At 37.3% G+C, this 18,481-nt stretch overlaps 1 protein-coding gene across 1 annotated transcript in view; it reads right to left on the bottom strand.

Annotated features, from left to right (window-relative positions):
* Positions 1-6,073: 6,073 nt before the first annotated feature.
* SACS (sacsin molecular chaperone) overlaps positions 6,074-18,481 on the bottom strand; it is a gene marked incomplete at both ends in the record, with an annotated part of 32,604 nt that continues 20,196 nt past the window's right edge. The window contains one exon of the mRNA XM_080364334.1: positions 6,074-17,634. Coding sequence (XP_080220460.1) covers positions 6,074-17,634 — 11,561 coding nt within the window. The remainder of the gene's footprint in view (positions 17,635-18,481) is intronic.

Genomic DNA, 18,481 nt, shown 5'->3' with positions numbered 1-18,481 from the left:
ATTTACCTATAATCATTATTAAACAACAGAATTTCCATTCTTTAGAGAAAAGAACCATCATCCTTAAGACAGAAGAATCAGAACAAAAGGATGACTAAGACTATGCCGGTTTTTAAACTCGCTACTTCAGTGCTGATGGACAAACAAAGAAACCATCACTCAGTTATGATCCCAGATAACCACAAAATACTGAGTTGAGAAAGACCCCCCAGTTAACAGCATCCACTGCTATTGTAATAAACTCCTGTGTAGTCCCTGCCTCAAGGGCTGCCTTTGCGATTTATCCAGCGAGTCTAATGTACAATGCTGAAATTGCCCTTCATTAGCAGGGTGTTGCCTTCAACAATTAATGCAGGCTGGAAAAGTTTCAATAGGAAAAGTAGAAGACATGCTTAAGCTGAGCTTTTGGGTCCCTTCAGGCAAAGGAGGCAAGGGAATGGAGGTGTCTCATGTTATTTGGAAAGTGCTCTGATTAGTGACATATTGCCTAAGGGCAAAGTAGAAGGCCACACAACTTCCATTTCTGAAATTGCCTTCTCCTGGGCGTAGACATTCACCTTCAGGAATGAGTCCGGGGCTGTTGGCCCTAAAGAGAATAATCTCTCTCTATTGTACAACTATATCTCTCAATTGTGTCTCTACAGCTAAACCCTCAGCCAAAACAGGCTTAAACAGAAACCTGTCTTTAGCATTCCTTTGAAGTCAGCCTAGGTGGTTCCAGCTCCATGTGCAAGGCTTTACAATCCAAATTATTAATAGCCTTGTCTTATTTATTGGGTAGAAAGTCTGTGTATTAAAATAAAGGACTGCAAATTCCATTGCATGTGCCAGATATCTAAAAACCGCTGCTACAAGTTACCTGGAGGGCTGTGACATCTACAGTCTTTTATGGATGTACAACAGCAAAACTGGGACTCAGTCCTTAGAGAATTCTAGTTTCGAAGGCATTTCAATTGCCATCGTACCTATGTGTGTGACATCAAGGAACATGTGTCCACTTCCATGTGGTACCAAACTATTCATTCACCTAATCTAATCCCTACATGTTACCCAGATACTGTAAATAAGTACATTAGTTACAATCTGCTTATTATGCTGGCAATGGAAACAGCATTTTAAGTTATGCATTTCAAGCTTGTGTTTTGGAGGCACACTTTCAAATGTGATTTGCCAGTTAGTACAGAGCAAGGGACTGTACATCCATACTTTCCCTGTAGTGCAAGATTAACGTAACCCCTAAACTACTGGGTATTTGAAAGCCACTTCTGTTACAATTTCTGGCATTGAAGTCGCTCTGGTTTAGTTAACATTTTTACAAAGCTGTGGTGTACAGCTAGGAAAATCAGGGTGCAGTTCCCTGGCTCAGCACACAACTAAGCATTATGGCACCTCAGTTAGACACTGCAGTAATTACTGCCTTTCTGGTGGAGATGATCGTCTTGGACTTGCCTCAGTCCACAGGTGGGTTATGAATAGTACCAAAAACTAAACAGGTCTGCTGCATCCTCAGCGCTGCTGTGATCCAAGTCACCAACTTCCCCCTCTTCTTTGTTTAAACTTAATTCTTCTTGTCATCGTGCTACAAAACTGACATCGAAAATAGTGTTGCATTATGTAAGTTGTGCAGATTTTTTTAAACTATTGATAGCAACTTCTTGTCAATGAAGAATGTTTTTGGGATTTTTTCTTTTAGTTGTGGTTAGTGGAGAAACAAAGTTTATGCTAGAATTACCAGTGTAATCAGCTGATGTTGTAATCTGAATTGTTCATCTCAATATAGTTCATACACCACTAAATTGTCATTTCTGATTATCTCCATATGGATGTCTTTCCATCTCTCTTCAATACTCCAAAATTACTGTTTCAACTTGAATCAAAGTTTAGTAAAGTTACAGAGTAACAGAAGATTATGGCACAGGAAAGTGAGAATACACACTTCTCTAGTTTATTTTCAGGAGTGTTATCCAAATGGAGAAAAAAACAAAACAAAACACTACCCAGCACAGTGAACTGTACTGTTTGCATTTTTTTCCCTCAAAAATAACTATTTACAGCAGTTCTTGTTGGGATTGTTATACACTGGAAAGTAAAAATATCAAAATAATAGTAAATCTTTATTGGTGACTGCTCGAACACAACCCTCTTTGTTTCCATTCCACAGTCCTTTAGTATTGACTTTTTGTCTGTCTTTATATAGCTTTATGAAAAAGGAAATTGCAAGAATTGACTGAAAACTGAGTTCTTGAATAAACTTTATACATTTTGAAAAGTCTGCTTCTCCTTTTGTGTTAGAACAAAACACAGCTTAAATGAATGTTTTCATTTTTAAAACACAATTATCTTCCCAACACTCTTAAGAATGTGAAATGCACATTATTTAAAAATATTAAAATCTTGGCCCCAACTGAAAATCTACTTTCCAGAATTTAGAAAATGCTTTACAGTTAGGTTTCATTGGACATATAGAATTCTCTTGTCTTCATCTCTAGTAGGTGAAAGTAAGCCAAAAATTATGCCAGTGCTCCTGAATTAATCAACCGGAAAGCAAAACAAAGAAACTATAAATCGTTTTGATGAAAAACTCATTGACAAGCACCTCCCTGTGACAAAAACCATGTGCTGCTTCCAATGAAATCATCTACTTTGGCTGTCAAGTTAACTATTTTTGAACTATTACTTCTGCCCATGTTCCACAATAGCAATCCAGCCATCCTCAAGGTGTTCAGATCTAGCAACAGGAAATCTCGAAGTTTATACTACCCCTCCTTTGCTTTAACTGGAGCAATTACAATAGATTTTATTAAAGCTTCATTTAAAGCAACCCAAGCACCAAATGAATGCAGTCCTTATACTAATAGTTCTTAAATCCTTCAAATCACCGTAGTAACTTTGTTTTGATGATATTTTGAGTACAAATAACGCAAAATTGCTTTTCTTCATACAACAAACCATTTCTCTTTTTTTGGTGATTGGTTACACAAAAATCTATTTCCTCGAGAGATTAAAAAAAAGGTCTTGTCACTAATTGCTGAGGCAAGTGACCAAGGCTTTCTAGAACAGATGCTAATGCCATTGGTTTGGAGGAAAAATATGAAGCTTCCACAAGAACATAAATAGTAACAAACCTGCCAAGGCTTGTTACAACCACAGTTCCTCAGATTTAAGCTATTAAACCTACAGTTAAATCAGCTTCTTGTTCCACTGATCGTCGCTAAGTCGCACAGCTCTGGTCCTAGGAGCCAGGATTGCTGAAGCTGCTTTTCCTGGACACATTACTGGCACCTGTTGAAGGTAACTGTGACACATAACTGGCTGAAAAGACCTATTTTCTCATGTGAGCTTGTGTAATGTGCAGAATTACTTGTAACACGCACTTCCGTGGAACCTACACGTTACTTACTTCTACAGACCCTTAGAAATCATCACACATTGCTCTGAGCTATGCCCAACTTAGGAACAAATATGTTATTCTGCGCTGCCCAAGACTCCCAGCTGAGCCAAAAGGAAGCATGAACTAAGCATTTTATTTATTTCTTTTCAAATAGGGATTAAAGGGCACTTAAAAAATCAATTTCTATCACAATATGGCTTCCTGGTCTCATAAGGCCTCTTTATTTGGGCTGCTACAGCGAGGTAAGCAAATAAGAAAAGAAAATAAGAGACTTCCAGTTGACTGTCTCTGCTCCATGTGTAAATTTTATTGTAACTGATCGACAGTATCAACCCCGCAATAATAGAATACATGATTTTTTTCTCTGTCATTCAGGTTTTCTTGCTCACTTTAATTCAATATTTAAAGTTACTTCAGACCATTAGCTTCTGGGACCATTTTCCTTCTCACAGTGTCAGCACTCAACAGTATATGCAAAATAAACAAAATAAAACAAACTAGTTCAGTAGTTCTGCACAGTCATTTTAATGGTTCTTAATAATATTGGGAAGGCAACATAAATTGCTTAGAAAACACAGATATGTGCTTAAAAGATTTCCTTCCTCAAGATCTCACCTACAACCAGGAAAGTGTTCATGTTGCTTCTCTGTTATTTCTTTTCATGCTACTGTCCTGCCTTACATTTTAGCTCCATTTAAACTGAAAAACAGGAGAATGGTTTCTTTTAGTATTTTGCTTACCCTGAATACTATTCACCTGACTTCATGCACAAAGAGCCACGAAGGAATCTGTTTCAAAAACATAGGAAATGAACTAAACTGATTTATTTCATGGCACACTTGGATTTCTGTTTTACTTACATGCTAATTATTGCAAAAAATCAGCAAAATATACCATTTCTTGGAGAAAACTGCAAACATTTGTTATTGCAAGAAAAAATAATTTTTCCTTTTAAATAATATTTTAATATTTGTACAGTTCTTTAGAATGAATTGAAACGAAATTGTGTATTTATAAAAGAAGGCTTGAAATAATAGGTAAATATGGTCTCCTTTAGAAAACCAAAACACATTAAACTGAAACATGTTTGCATTTTTCTTTATTAAAAGTATGGCACTTAATATTTCATAGCAGAAATAATAATAGGCCTTCACAATGAGCAGCAGTATTGTTTTCCAAACATCACATTTCTTCCCACTACCATTTGCAAGATTTTTCAGAAGAGAACAAGCCCTTTCTAATTTGCACAAAACTGAAGAAGCCTCCAGCATGATTTTTTACTTGGGGATTACAACACTACTGCAGTTTTATCAGCCCTGCAAGCTCACTGTTGTTTATTTTAAGTTATATTACAGTTTCACTGTGCAGTCAAGTAAACATTGTGATAGTATGTCACTGGAAAGTCTTTTAACGTTTATGTTAAATATGTCTGATCCAGCAAAGAAAAATCCTTCCATATAGCATTATCCTTCCATATTTTTTTATTTTTTATTTTTTTTTACAAATAGCTGATGTTGAACATATTGCATGACATTACCAAAAGTATTACAAACTATAAGAGTGTGAACTAAAAATCAGACTTCTCTGGGGCTGTAGTGAACAACAAAATAAAAAGAGCATTACATTGCAGCACCTTTAAACATGTAACAAAAAACAGTGCTCAGTGTACACCAAAAATGGGTTACTGAACTGTACTACTATCAATGTTTGTTTGTGGAAAAATATATGTATATATGTACACACACAAAGGCACAGACACAGGAAAAAAAAAAGAAGTCAAGCATTTAGACATCTGAAAACTGAGTTTTGGTGTTTAAAACAAAAATCATAAACCACCATATAATGTTCACCATTTTTATATCATTCACATGCATTATTCATTAAACAAAAGATGACAGGCTCTAGGAAAAAGAAAAAAAAAAAAAGAGTAAATTAAATATTTAATTACTTTATAATACAGTAAATGCAATCAATGCATGACATGAAGTTGCGTGTTAAATCAAGTATCATTATTCAGCATGAAAATACCAGTACCAGTTCATAGGTACTAAACTATCCTTTAAATGTTCACAATGTGATGCTGCAGCAAATTTATAATCAGATCCAGCTGATAAGAGTATTACTGAGTGACAGAATGTCCACAGAACACAAAAGAACACAGAAATGCTTTGGAGCAATAACCTCCAAAGTTATCTTAATTTCCATCCCACCTCCCATTTCATTCTATCTCCAGTCTTAAGATTAGTACATTGAAAATGGACATAATGGTTTTGGAAATATTATATTAAATGAAATAAAATCTAATAAGGAGTTATAATTACAGACTTCATCTAACAGAAAGCTAAGCTTTGGTTATATAAAGTGCAGTTCAATAATATGCCAATTAATCACAATATTGTACATACAGCTAATTTTTGCAGCTCAGTTTCCTTGCAAATTTTAAAAAATATTCATGGTTTATAGTTTGCTTATACAGTAGGCTCAGTTTTTTAAAAAATCCTGTTTAAATAAATTTCACTTCTAAGTACTTCAGTACTATCCGCCTTTGTGCACTATGCTTCTAAACTGCTTGGCAATGTGTAACCTCTTGGATGTTCAGTAACCTGCACAATCGCATTTGTATGCCATCACATCAAACCCCCAAGCTCTTGACAAAACAGTTCCCTGACCTCTTCAAATCTCTTACAATTTTTGTTGTATAAAGTTTTCAAGTTTTATTATGATGCAAGCAGTACATTCCATGACTCTCATCGCAACTTCTGAAGTAAACCTGTCATTGGGAATCTGCGGGAAAGGAAGTAAGTCGGGATACCTAGTTTTTAAGCTGTCTACTCCATAAGCTTCCAGTGTCTGTACATCATTTGTAAGCCCTTCAAGTTGTTGACTGTACTCCTCTATTTTTTGAGCAAGGGCTGCTGGTTTTACATCTTTGTCTGATTTGCCCTTCACAGCGTAGTCAGCTGCAATCAAGGCTAGTTTAGTAGAAAGGTAGCACTTAAAGCAGACCCATTCATTGGCATTTTTATGAAGGTCATTTCTTGCAGCTGAGAAGTTAGCTCGGGCCTGCCTAAGCCATCGACGTGCCTCTACGGGATTGCCAACAGACCTGAAGGTAGGTGGGACAAAAAAGCGTTGTGAGTAAGATGGCCCTGTGGAAGATGGACACTTTTCTTTATACTGTTGCCTTTCAGATTTGTGGCTTGTTGCTTCTTGATTCCATGAAGTATAAAATCTCTGAAATGAAAATTTATCTGACTGGAATCGAGAAGCTGAAGATGAAAATGGCCTTCTTGAGGCTCTGTCCATATTTTGATCCATAAAGGCCTGTTTTTCTAGCCTGTTAATCTCATTCTGTAGATGTTTGAAAACTTCATTAGCTATATCAAGATTCTCTGCATTTTTATCTGGATGCCATTTAAGATACAGCCTCCTAATAATCTTTTTTCTTTCAGATTCTGGAAGCTTCCAAGCCTGTTCAATCACAGATGTCACTTCTCTTAATATTTCTGGCAATGAGTTTGACTTTATCTTTTTTGGAGAGTGATGTTTTGGGGGCACTGGTTTGTGGCTCTCTCTACCAGTGAAGAGAGGTGGAATCATCCTCGGTCCATGTGCTGGAAATTCTGTAGGACTGGTTGGGGTGGAAGGTGTGCTATCCCTGCTTTGAGAGCTTTCCTCCGGTCTTGAAAATTTGTACAAGTCAAGAGAGCTCACTATTTTATATTCACTATACCCAATATCAATCTGGTAAATCTTCCCTAGAAAACTGTGACTTTCATCATCTTCTCTTTCTACTTCTTGTACAATGATTGCATAGGTATAGGTTGGTTGATATGATCCATATATATCACCGCCTTCAGCATCGACAAGGTAACCAACATATTCACCAGGATAAAATACATTCATTGGATCCATAAGAAGCGTATAGTGAATTTCAGCTGGTATAGGGGTGCCAGGTGTTGGTAGTTCAAGTTTTGATGGCTCAGAAGAGTCATACTTCACTCCTAAACTGTCAAGCTTCTCACTGATCCGGTAAATGTCATTACAACCCAGCATGGCAATTAAATACGAGGTATCAGAAATCAAGTTGTCAGTTGCAGATTTTAAGGTCATTGCTAATGCTAACAGGAAATTTATGTCTTTGCTGTCAGAATGCTGTATGTAAAGCAATATTACTGCATTTCCGTATCTCTTCAGGAAAGCAAACGTTTCACTTTTGCTGTGGGGAATAGGAGCAAAACCTTTAACTCTTAATGTTGTTTGCAACTTCTCAAAACAGGAAACTTTCAAACCTTCTCGCAAAGCTTTGCAAAGTCTTATTGCTTTTTCTTCATTAGCTAAGAAAGCATTGTCGTTTTCATGCTTCATGATCCTAATGAGTCCTGTGATGAACTGTTCTGAAGACAACAGTAACTGTAACCTTCCCTGCAAAGAACATAAGGCTCCAAACTGACAAATTTTGGGGGACTCTTCATCCAACTGTTCTTCAAGAATACTGCTAAGTAAGCGAGGCCTCAGCTTCTGAGGGAATAACATTATCAATTTAGTGTGAAAACCATGGTCTTTGCCCAAGTAACACTGGCTAAGATCGACAAGCATTTGCACGCCAATGTTACCCTGGATTCTGCTTTTGTAGTGGGGTGCATCATCAAAAACTAAGATACTAGACTTTACCAACCTACCGTCTTGACTGGGAAGGTAAAGGGCAAAATCCCTCATATTCTCAAGGTCATTCCTAACCTTAACAGAATCATTCTGAAGACTTTTGAAGAGGCCAGAAACTACTCTTTTAACTGTGCGCATTTCATTAGGATCCAATTGCTTTCCTTCAGAGTTCTTGAATATGCGACCTAGAACTTCAACATACTGCTTTGTTGAAATAATATCTTCAGTACCCAAATGCTTAAATAACTGATGGAAAGTGCCAAGTTCTAAAGGAAGCTTGTAAAGATAAGGTTTAAAGTCAGATTCATACTCAAGGTTTATTACCACTTCTTCAGGCTTAAGGAGCTTCCAACCTTCTTCCACCATTACAAAAGAGACTCCTCGAAGCTGAAAGCGGAATTCTCTTTTCTCAGTACTAAGAAATTCATAAATGCTTCTTAGGACCTTGGCCCTAGTTTTCACCATGTCCTCATCCAAAGTTGTTATATTGCATATGTTCCTGCAGTTATTGATAACTTTGTCCAGGGGAGGGTCCAAATTAACATTCAGCATAGTTAAAACTTGCTCAAGTTGTTCTTGCGCACCAAGACTACTTCCCTCTTGCTCTTTGATGCTTAAAGGTGTTGCTTTTTCAGGAAGAATGGGACATGAAGTCCACAGCAACTGCAACACATCAGTCTGTTTGAATTTGGGATTCACCTGTGCCCCATTGAATCGTATAAGAGGAAGTGTCCCATTAACTTCTTGATACTGAGGATGGAATCTGACAAATTCTGCTGGAGCTCGTTCAGGGCACAGGAAAGGAATTAATGACAATTCTTTCAGAAAATTTCCTGAGAAAAGGTCAGTTCTTTCTTGAAAGATGTGATGAAGGAGGACATCAACAGTATTCTGTAGTGTTTCTTTAGACCAGTTTTCTGTATTTGCTCGCATGCTGATCTCCTTAGCAAACTGCAATAACTGTTGCTGTGAAATGATGAACTTCAATCCGATATGTCGTAGAAAAGTTACCCATGATGGAAGGAATGCAGCTGGATTTTTTGGTTTTGTAAGTTGCTCCAGTTTCTTAAAAAAGTCTTGAGGTATAAAGAATTTTTCAGGAAGCATAACTTCAAAGACTTTTACAGTCCTGTCGTAAAAATATTTTGCAGGTTTTAATCTATTGCTTGCATCATGAATGATCAAAATGCTTTCAAGCTTTTCAAACAGCTGTTCTTTCATTTCTGAAGTTTCTTCAATGCTAGTTAGCCGATTCTTTAAGTAGATCAAGTGTTCTAATTTTGCATCGTAAGACAGACTTTCAATTTTTGGCAAAAGATGTTTCAAGTACACTTCAAGATCATCCACAGAGACACAGCCAAGCAGAGTATACAGATCTGTCAAATGAACCTTCTCTTCAAGAAAAGCTGATGAAGTCGACTGTGTCCATCTGTCTACTTCTACTGATGGGATGCTTTTTGTGAGGACATAACACGTCCCATATTTTGAAATGCTGATGTATCGGCCACTAATCGATTTATAGCATGGAAGAGACTTTAAAATTTTAATGTCCTCCTGAGATGTCAAATGACATAAATTGCAATTGAAGTACATTAAGAGAGCCTCAAAGTCACTTTCTGCTAACTTTTCAGTCCTAAAAGCTGACGTCTGTACCATGTGTTGTATGGCTTTCAGAATGCTTGAAGGATTATCTATATTTGCTGTACATCCTGACAACAAAGGCACTAAAGCACTGTCTTTGGAGCAAATTTTGTTCAATGCCAGCTGGATACAGCCTGTTTTCATTAGAGCATGGAAGACTTTATCACTCTGAGCATTTGGAAAAACAGCTATATGCATAATGCTGAGGGGCAGCAAAACATCGCACTCCGGCACAACAAGGTGATTAGCTGAGACAGTAAACCTTACACCTGGGAGCAAAGTCCAGTCCTTCAAAGTTTCAACAACATCATCGAATTTTGCTTGCGCATCTTCTTGTTCTTCCTTAACATTTATAGACTCACTAATAAAATTCCAGGCATTTTTAAGCCAAGATTCACTTGCGAAGTTTTCCTTCCATTTCATACAATTTCTAGTTTTATATTCTCTAGGCAACACAGATGATAACAATTCAGAAAAACTTCTGATATCAAAGACTTTTGCTACTTCGCTGCTAAGTAAAATATTGTTGTATCTCAAATACAATGTGTTCATAAAGAGATCCTTGCGAGATGGAATCAGTTCATGGTATGTTGTTAAGAACTTGGGTCGTTTTGAATCAAAAATTTGCAAAACATTGTCAAGGGTAAGAAGGAGTGGTAAGCCCTCAATCTGGATTTCATTTTCTTCTGCATCTTTAAAACAGTAGTCAACCAGAAGTTTGAGACTATGGAAGAGTTTCAAATTTGTCTGCTGAAGACGACAGGGTAACTTTCCAATGTGGCAATTAGAGTCTGGAAAAGAAAATGTCATCAAAAATAATCGTACATCAGCAGGTGTCACGTAGGTGACAGGAATATCTGCATCTACCAAACAGTGGTAGAGATTTGCAGTTTCATCACAGTTATATACCAAATTAAATCCAATTTCTAAGAGTAAATGCTTGAGTCTGTAAACATTTTCAGCCACTGTCTTCCGTGTTGTAATGTTGTATTCTGTATTCTTGAGATGTTGCAACTCATCTTGTAGTAAATTGTCAAAGAATGGTCTGCCTTTGTTCACAGTAGACATGTTAACCCATGTGATGATAACGGCAGAATGCAGATCAGAACCATCAATATTGGGAGCTTGCATAACAGGTAAAAGACGTTTCAAATCTTCATAAATGCAACTGTAAACTGCTTTCACTAAACAATACCAATCTGGCTGAATATCAAGTCTATTAACGGGAAAAAATGATAAAAATTTCTTTAAAGTGTCTTTCACAACATGAATAGGTGTGTTTTGCAGCACTGATACTGTAGGATCAGTGCCTGGAAAATACCGTTTCTTCAGCTGAAGCAGCAGTTCAACGTAGGCCGGTGCTATCAGCGCCGTCATTAGGCTACTATTCCAGTCACTTCTTACTCCAACACCATTATCATCACGCCACAGATTTCTTCTTGCAGAATCCAGAGCAAAGTGTCCATTGACATGAAAAGGTAATCCAGTTTCTAACGATAACGGTAGGAAACAGAATGCTCTGTGGGGTTTTTTGTAATTATGAGTAATGCAAGCTGCTACCCCTCCACGTGGAAAAAGAGTAATGTCCTCATTCTTGTGAGCTGAAACCACACTTTTGGAAACCTTTTCCATGGCAGAAAAGCCTGACCTGTTACAAATTAACCAAGTTGTAAGATTTCCTTCAGAGTCCTCAGTATCCATTGTGTAAGTAATCTGTTGCACAGGTATTTCACTTAGCTGCTTTTTTTTAGTTACGCTGTCAATTACGGACGCGTGGAATTGCTTTCGTTTCAGTCGGTCTCCATCGGTGATTTTGCCTTGCACAGAATACAACACATTCAGGGCTCCTGTTGTCTTTTCTATCTCACAAATAGAAATTTTTTCCATATGGTTCAAAAACATCAAGAGTTCTGCTCCATCTGTACGCAGCTTATCTAAAAGATTTTGGACCATTCTATCTGAGCAGGGAACTGACGAAATTTCAGACACTTTTGCCATTTCTCCATTTCGAAGAGGAAACCTAAACATTGTGCAATTATCCAGTTTAAAGTGATTTCCTAAGTAGAGGTCCAGTACATCTGAGAACTGCGTTCTGAAATCTGCATCCAAGTCTCTAAACATGCGGCCAGGACTTGTTGATGTTGAACCTGGTGCATATCTAGCATGAGGATCAAAAATACAAAGTATATCATTGCCAGATATGAAAGAAGGGCAATCAGTAATGTGATAAACAGAATTGAAACCTATACCATATTGTCCAGTTTTACAGGGATTTCCTACTTTCGTACCTTTTCCAAGGTTCTGAATTCCTCTAATATCATCTTCTGTGAAAGGTTGATTGTTGTAAACACAGAGTGCTGGTCCTTGAAGTGGTGCCCATTTCTCATCAAATATTCTATCAGCTGGATGCTGCCTAGGATCAAACACAAAACAGATCTCCGTAGCTTTTGCATCATCTGCATTCTGAAGGAGCTCTTTCAGCATTTCTTTTTCTGAAGGGTAGGCATTAAGAATGCTTTTAATTCTACTTGTCAGTTTTTCTTTCTGGCCAAATTCTGTTCCAAGAGTAGTAAAGCAGATATTGGATGCGTATCTTTCTAAAGCTTTATGGCGTTTTGGTATTGCTCCAAGCTTTACTGCAACTTCTCTTGGAATATCACCGTGACAATATTTAACGGTTGTGTCTTTAACTTTAATCCATGGACAGTCATTGTAACACAAAGATTTTGCAGGCAGAAGTGCAAGACGAGTATCAGGTAACAGAATCCCACCATACTTTTTCTCACAAAATTCCTGCTTCTTCTCTCTAATGAGGCCCCATATTCCTTCACTAATTATTCTCCTGCAAAGCTGAAAGTTGTCTTCTGTTAGTTGTTTGGTCCCTCTTTCTTGATTTATTAGTTCCAAAACTACAGCAAAATCTTCAACTGTAAAAGCCTGTCTTACACCCACACTTTCAAATAGCTCACGGAAACTATTTTTGTATTTATTAGGCAACTGATAGAGATAGGGTGCTGCTTCAAAATTCAAATGAAAAGACACTTTTGTTGGATCAACATACACATTCTCAACCAGAATAAAACTACAGTTTGTCAGCTGTTCAATTATCATAGCTTTTGTTGATTCATTCTGTAACATTGCTTCGTGTAGATATTTGTAACAAGCATTAGTGATATTTTCCTGATACAACGTGATTCCATCAAACGACTTTGCAACTTCTTCTAACTGATTTATGACCAAATCAACAGCTGGTTTCTTCAGTAAACCCAAAAATTCTTTGACAGCTAATGACAAAGCACCACAACCTTTAAAGGAGTGGGAGTTTTCATTAAGGATTGGTTCTATAAGACAAACTATATCTTGATGATCAGCAGTGAAAAGATCAGTTGCTGAAAACATGGCTTCAGGCTGAAAATCACTGCCTTTCCAATGCAGTGAGAAGCCTGCTGGTTTGCTAAGGAAAGGAAGGAAAGGGATGGTTTGACATTTTGAAGCGAATTCTTTAGCTCTAGGGTCCCTAGATTTTAGTTTTTCATCAATAAGACTCAATATAATACTGCTTCTGAGACAAGCTGCAGTATGATCAATCTTGTTAATCTCAGCTACTGACTCAGCACGTTCTATCAGATCTTCCCATAAAATATCATCTTTAGCCATTCCCAACTGAACAAGTTTAACCAAAATAACTGGATTAAGATAATCCTGAGTGGTGCCATAAGGAAATCTTCCATCTTCAGCATCGTATAACTTTGCAACTCTTCCTTCAGGATGGATCAGTCTTGACGGTGTAACTAACGGATGTCCATCCAATGAACAGGGAATGCATGGAGTAACACGAAGAATTCCTGAGAACTCCTCAACTTTTTCATTGAGAACATAACGCATCAAAGGATCACGCAGTTCTGCATCAATCTCCTGAACATTGGGGAAAAATACTTCAGAAAAGAACTGTTTCTCAGAGAAAGTATTCTCCAATAATATGTATTTGCATCCTGCTTCTTCAAATCCTGTCTTTACCCAGGATGGGAGATCTACAGCACACAGATTTTTGGAACCAGTTTTTTTAAGGTACTTCAGAAAGATCTTAAAGGCTGATGGTCCAACATCTGGTCGTTTCAGAATGGAGTCATCTAAAAACCTTACATTCTTCATGGAAACCCAAGAGGAACCATCAGAAAACACTCTGATCCCTTCTTTGCTTTTCATATGAGCTATGTCTTCATAAAACCCTTGACAAATAATAGAAAAATCATCATGAACTGAATCAGGATCTGGCCACACTGCACAGTAACTGTAGTCAACTAGCTCACCATTGATGGCCATGTCACGTAGAACACAAAGTGCTTCTATGTAAGCTTTTACAATAACATGCCTCATGAATACTGTATTCCATCTTCCTTTAGTATCTGTTTTCCAGATCTCTTTCCGATTTGAAGTAACTGCAAAGCAGCCATTTATATGAAGAGGTAAGCCTGTTTTTATTCGTAGAGGTAAATAGCAGAATATTTCACCTATGTTGTTGCAATTAGGTTTCACAATCCACTTTTGATCCTGGGTTTCAGACAGCAACACTGCTACTCCACCACAGGGAACAAGACCTAGTCTTCGTCCACTTTCATGCAATGAAAATTTTAAAGCATCTCCAGTGTCCATGCAAGAACATATAAGCCATGTTGTTGAATCTACTGTCTTCTGCGGTAATTCATCAGCTGATCTTTTTATCTGTCCTGATTTAGCCATTTCAAATAGAGAAGCGGGATCATCTTCCGTACCTCTGAAAAGTGGAGACTGTAAATCCGCGATCCGCCTAAATACATGGTGAAATTCTTCTACTACTATCTGTAAGATACACGAGGACTTTGGTGTTTCAGTGGGAGGCTTTTTATTACTGCTGCTGCAGACCTTCATGAGTTTAGCTGCTTCCTTTAAAACGCATACATTTGGAGCAGTCAAGGCTTTGGAGGAACACAGATTTTTTTTTATAGTGACAACATCTTGTGCCATCCCAGGATCATCTGCCTCAATTTTCAAGTATTTCAAAACCATTGAATTTACACTCTGAGCAAATATTATCAGTCTGTGACCACAAAGGCTAAATTCATCCACAAGAGTGTATATGTCTGCTGTATTGTAACACGTGCTGCTGACTTCACTTACTTTAGCTTCCTGCTGAGTTCTAAAGGACAGCCTGAAAAGCGTTCCTTTGTAGCTGTACGGAGATTCTACAGTCAGTGGCAGCTGGCAACCAAAAACTCCTATAAAAGGCTTAAATTGATTGGGAAATTTTCGGAGCCTCTTCTGTTGTTTACTCCAGTTGATTTTGATCCCAGGATTAGATTTATCTCGAATATGTTTACTGATATGGTTAACATTTGGATCAAACATAATCATGAACTCCCGGCTCAAAATAATGGGAACATCAGTGATATGATAGACAGAATTGAATCCCAGTCCAAATTTTCCTACTTTGTCAACTTCACTCCTTTTTAAAGACTCTCCTAATCGAGTTATATTTAGGAAATCAGAGTCAGAAAATTCAGAATTATTGAATGACCACAAAGCTGGACCATGACATGCTGCCATTCCTGGATCCAGAAGATTCTCTCTTATATCCATATTTCTTCTCATGTCAATCAAGAAATTGCATTCCGTTGCATTAGCGTCATCAGCATTTTGAAGCAGCTCTTTAAAGATATCTGAAATGGAAGGGTATTCTTCCAATATGTTTTTAATTCTTACAGTCAGAGGCTCTCTTTGCCCAGATTGCTCAAATCCCATATTTTCTGGATTAATCAATCTTGTGCTAAGGCATGGGACATTTAACCACTCAGCGGTTTTCATCGGTATGTCTTCATGCACCAAAATTATTGGTTCAACAGAATCTTCAATCAAATCGTTTAAGTCATCAACTTTGATATCACAATAACAGCACTCATGAATTGGCCTCATTGCAAGTTTATAAGGAAGTTTCCCGGTGTAGAGCGGCATCGGCGTATGCAGACTAGCAGGAATCTGATTGCTGTACAGCCACCTGATGATGCTCAACATAATGTGAAGGTTTTGTTTACTCTCTTGTTCTGAGAGAGACTGCTCACTTTTTAGATATATTTTCTGAATGACCATAGAAACGTGGTCTGGTGTTAACTGCTCAATTGAACCACAACACTTAAACAACTGGTGAAACTTCGCCATAGTTTTTGGTACATAATGTAGATAAGGCTGCAGATCAAGGTCAGGTACTGACTTTATTACTGCTTGTGAGAGGGAACAGAACGTTTTGCCCGTCCAAACCCAGGGAAATTTCAGGGCTTTGAAAGCTTCTTTGCCTTCTTCTAGATGATCATGCATAAATCCATAAATCTCAAGCAAGATATGCTGAAATTGATAATAGTCCTCATCACTGAAGGTTTTAGAACCATGCCAATCGACCACCACCTTGAAATGTTTTAAGACTGCTTTTATGCTGGGCTTGGTGGGGATGCCAAGGGCTTTAGCTGTATCCAATAGCACATTTTCCACAAGAGGAACTGATGAACCAACTAAAATTGCGTGAGATATTTCACACATTTCTGGTGGTGAACACAGATTACAAGTATCTCCTTTCCAAACTAGGGATCCTGGATAATTTGGAGGTCTTTCCTTACATGCAGGAATCCATTTGATTTTTTTCAGCACAGTTTTTGTTTCAGATGAGTGAAGCAGAGTATGGCTTTTGTTCAAAATCATTAAGAGAGTTCTGGCTTTTCTTAGCAGTAAATCATGATTGGTGTTGGAGTTAGCATGCAAACTTTCAATTTTATTTGCCACTCTTATAATATCACTTTCCTCAAGATTAGCTTCATTTTTTAAGCCTATTTGTCTCAGAGAGTGAAGAATATCTGAAGATGTAAAAATAACAGGGGGGAAGCAAACTTCCTCCTCAGCATAAAACAAATCCTGCAGAAGTTCTACCTCAGGATCAAAGAGTTCATTTGCTGACATTATCTTTTCCTGTGAAATCTTAATAAACTTTAGTGATGTCAGCCAATCTATCACATCTGTATTCTCATTTTTCAGAAAAGTCAGATTTTCAAGAACCCATTGCAATATCTGTGTTGTTTCATCATATGAATAAAAATCATTTCTTATGTCTTCTATAACAAACTTCAAGCAATCTGTGCTCTTTAGCTGTTCTATTTTCAGCAGGTTAGCTAAGCGAATAGTAGCTTCATCACTGCTATCAATTATTGGCACAGAAAATCGTACACCAGGAGGAATTTTGGCAGTGTGGTGTAATACCTTACTACCTTTTAGCCCAGTAAAAACAGGGACGCTTTCATCAGATGATTTTTCGATTTTTTTAAATATTGGTAATTCCTGAATAATTCTTTTCTCTTTTTCACTTGCATCAGTTAAACTAGCTAAGAATGCCCTAAGAGCTTCTTTATGTGTTGACGGGAACGATGCAACCTGACTGCATAGCTTCTGTAAAGACATTTTTTCCATTATTTGTAAAACAGCACTTGGCAATGGTGGATGTACATATTTTTTTATAAGTGGATGTTGGATAGAAATATCCAGTTTCTTAAGTACGACTCCACCAACTTTCTGAATAATATCAGCTAAATATTCCGGGAGCTGAGTCTCAGATTCATCTTCCAGAATGATAGGTGATGGATTCCTAAATCTAACCAGTTCCACTGATGTTTGGTTTTCCTCCAGCAGCATCTTGGGGATAAGTGGCATGTCATCAAACACACTCAAGTCATCAGAAAAATGTATATATAGGTTCTTCCAGACCATCTTAAGCCAGGAAACTGAAGGGTGATTTTTGTCTTCCAAACCTGGATACCACTGTACCACCATGTCTCTGCCAGGCCATGTGCTATTCATAACTTCTTTAATCAGGCGGGCAAATCTTTCTGGATTCAGAAGCTGCAGCTGAGTGCATGGCCTTCCTGAAATTACAGCAAAAGGGCAAGCCATGAAAATCACAGAGCAGAGTTACATAACAAAGTGCTTTTGCTTGTGGGCCAAGGGGAGGAATTTAACTTGTGCCCTGCCTTTTCTTTTTGTGGAAAAAAAAAGTTTGTTAAATAGAAATGCAGATACCAACTGCCCTTGCTTTTAGGAGTTAATAACAAGTGAATACATTCCATATTAGTATAAAAATAAAAACAAATTGAAAATCATCAATATGTTATCTCATTTGTTAGTTTGACACGAGTTCTCAGGCATATGTAGCAACTACTGATTTACAATCAAAGAAGCAGCTTCAAACATTTTTTTGTTTGTTTGATTCTTTGCACTACTTATTTGCCTAGCAGTAAATAAGAATCTAGTCCATTATTTGTTTGTCTATAATTGCAAAACTGACAAGCAACAAAACTTGGTTGTACACGGCATGCTGAAACTAAGTTTAGAAGTATATGCTTTTATTCTTATAATAAAAATCTTCATTAAAAGAACGAACGTTAACTCTCGTGTCTTAATTATCATTATTAGCTTATGGTGGGACTCCATGATCTTAAGGGTCTCTTCCAACCAAAATCATTCTATGATTTAGACAGCTTATACTTAAAAACTACAAGATGTCTGGGGGTATGAAAATAGAATAGAATATAAAAATACCACTACCTGCCAACATCAAAAACAATGAGACAAATGGAAGCAAGACATCTATTTGGATTTCAGATCTTTCTTCCATCTAGATAGCAACAGTCCAATTAAAGGTGTTATCTACTGTCCCTGCTCTGCTAGAAATTGGTAGTAAGACATCCTTCAGAAAAAAAAAAGTTTCAGTTC

The sequence above is a fragment of the Nesoenas mayeri genome (genome assembly GCF_963082525.1).
Source record: "Nesoenas mayeri genome assembly, chromosome: 1".
Lineage (NCBI taxonomy): Eukaryota > Metazoa > Chordata > Aves > Columbiformes > Columbidae > Nesoenas > Nesoenas mayeri.
This window is presented reverse-complemented; position numbering and strand designations above follow the sequence as displayed.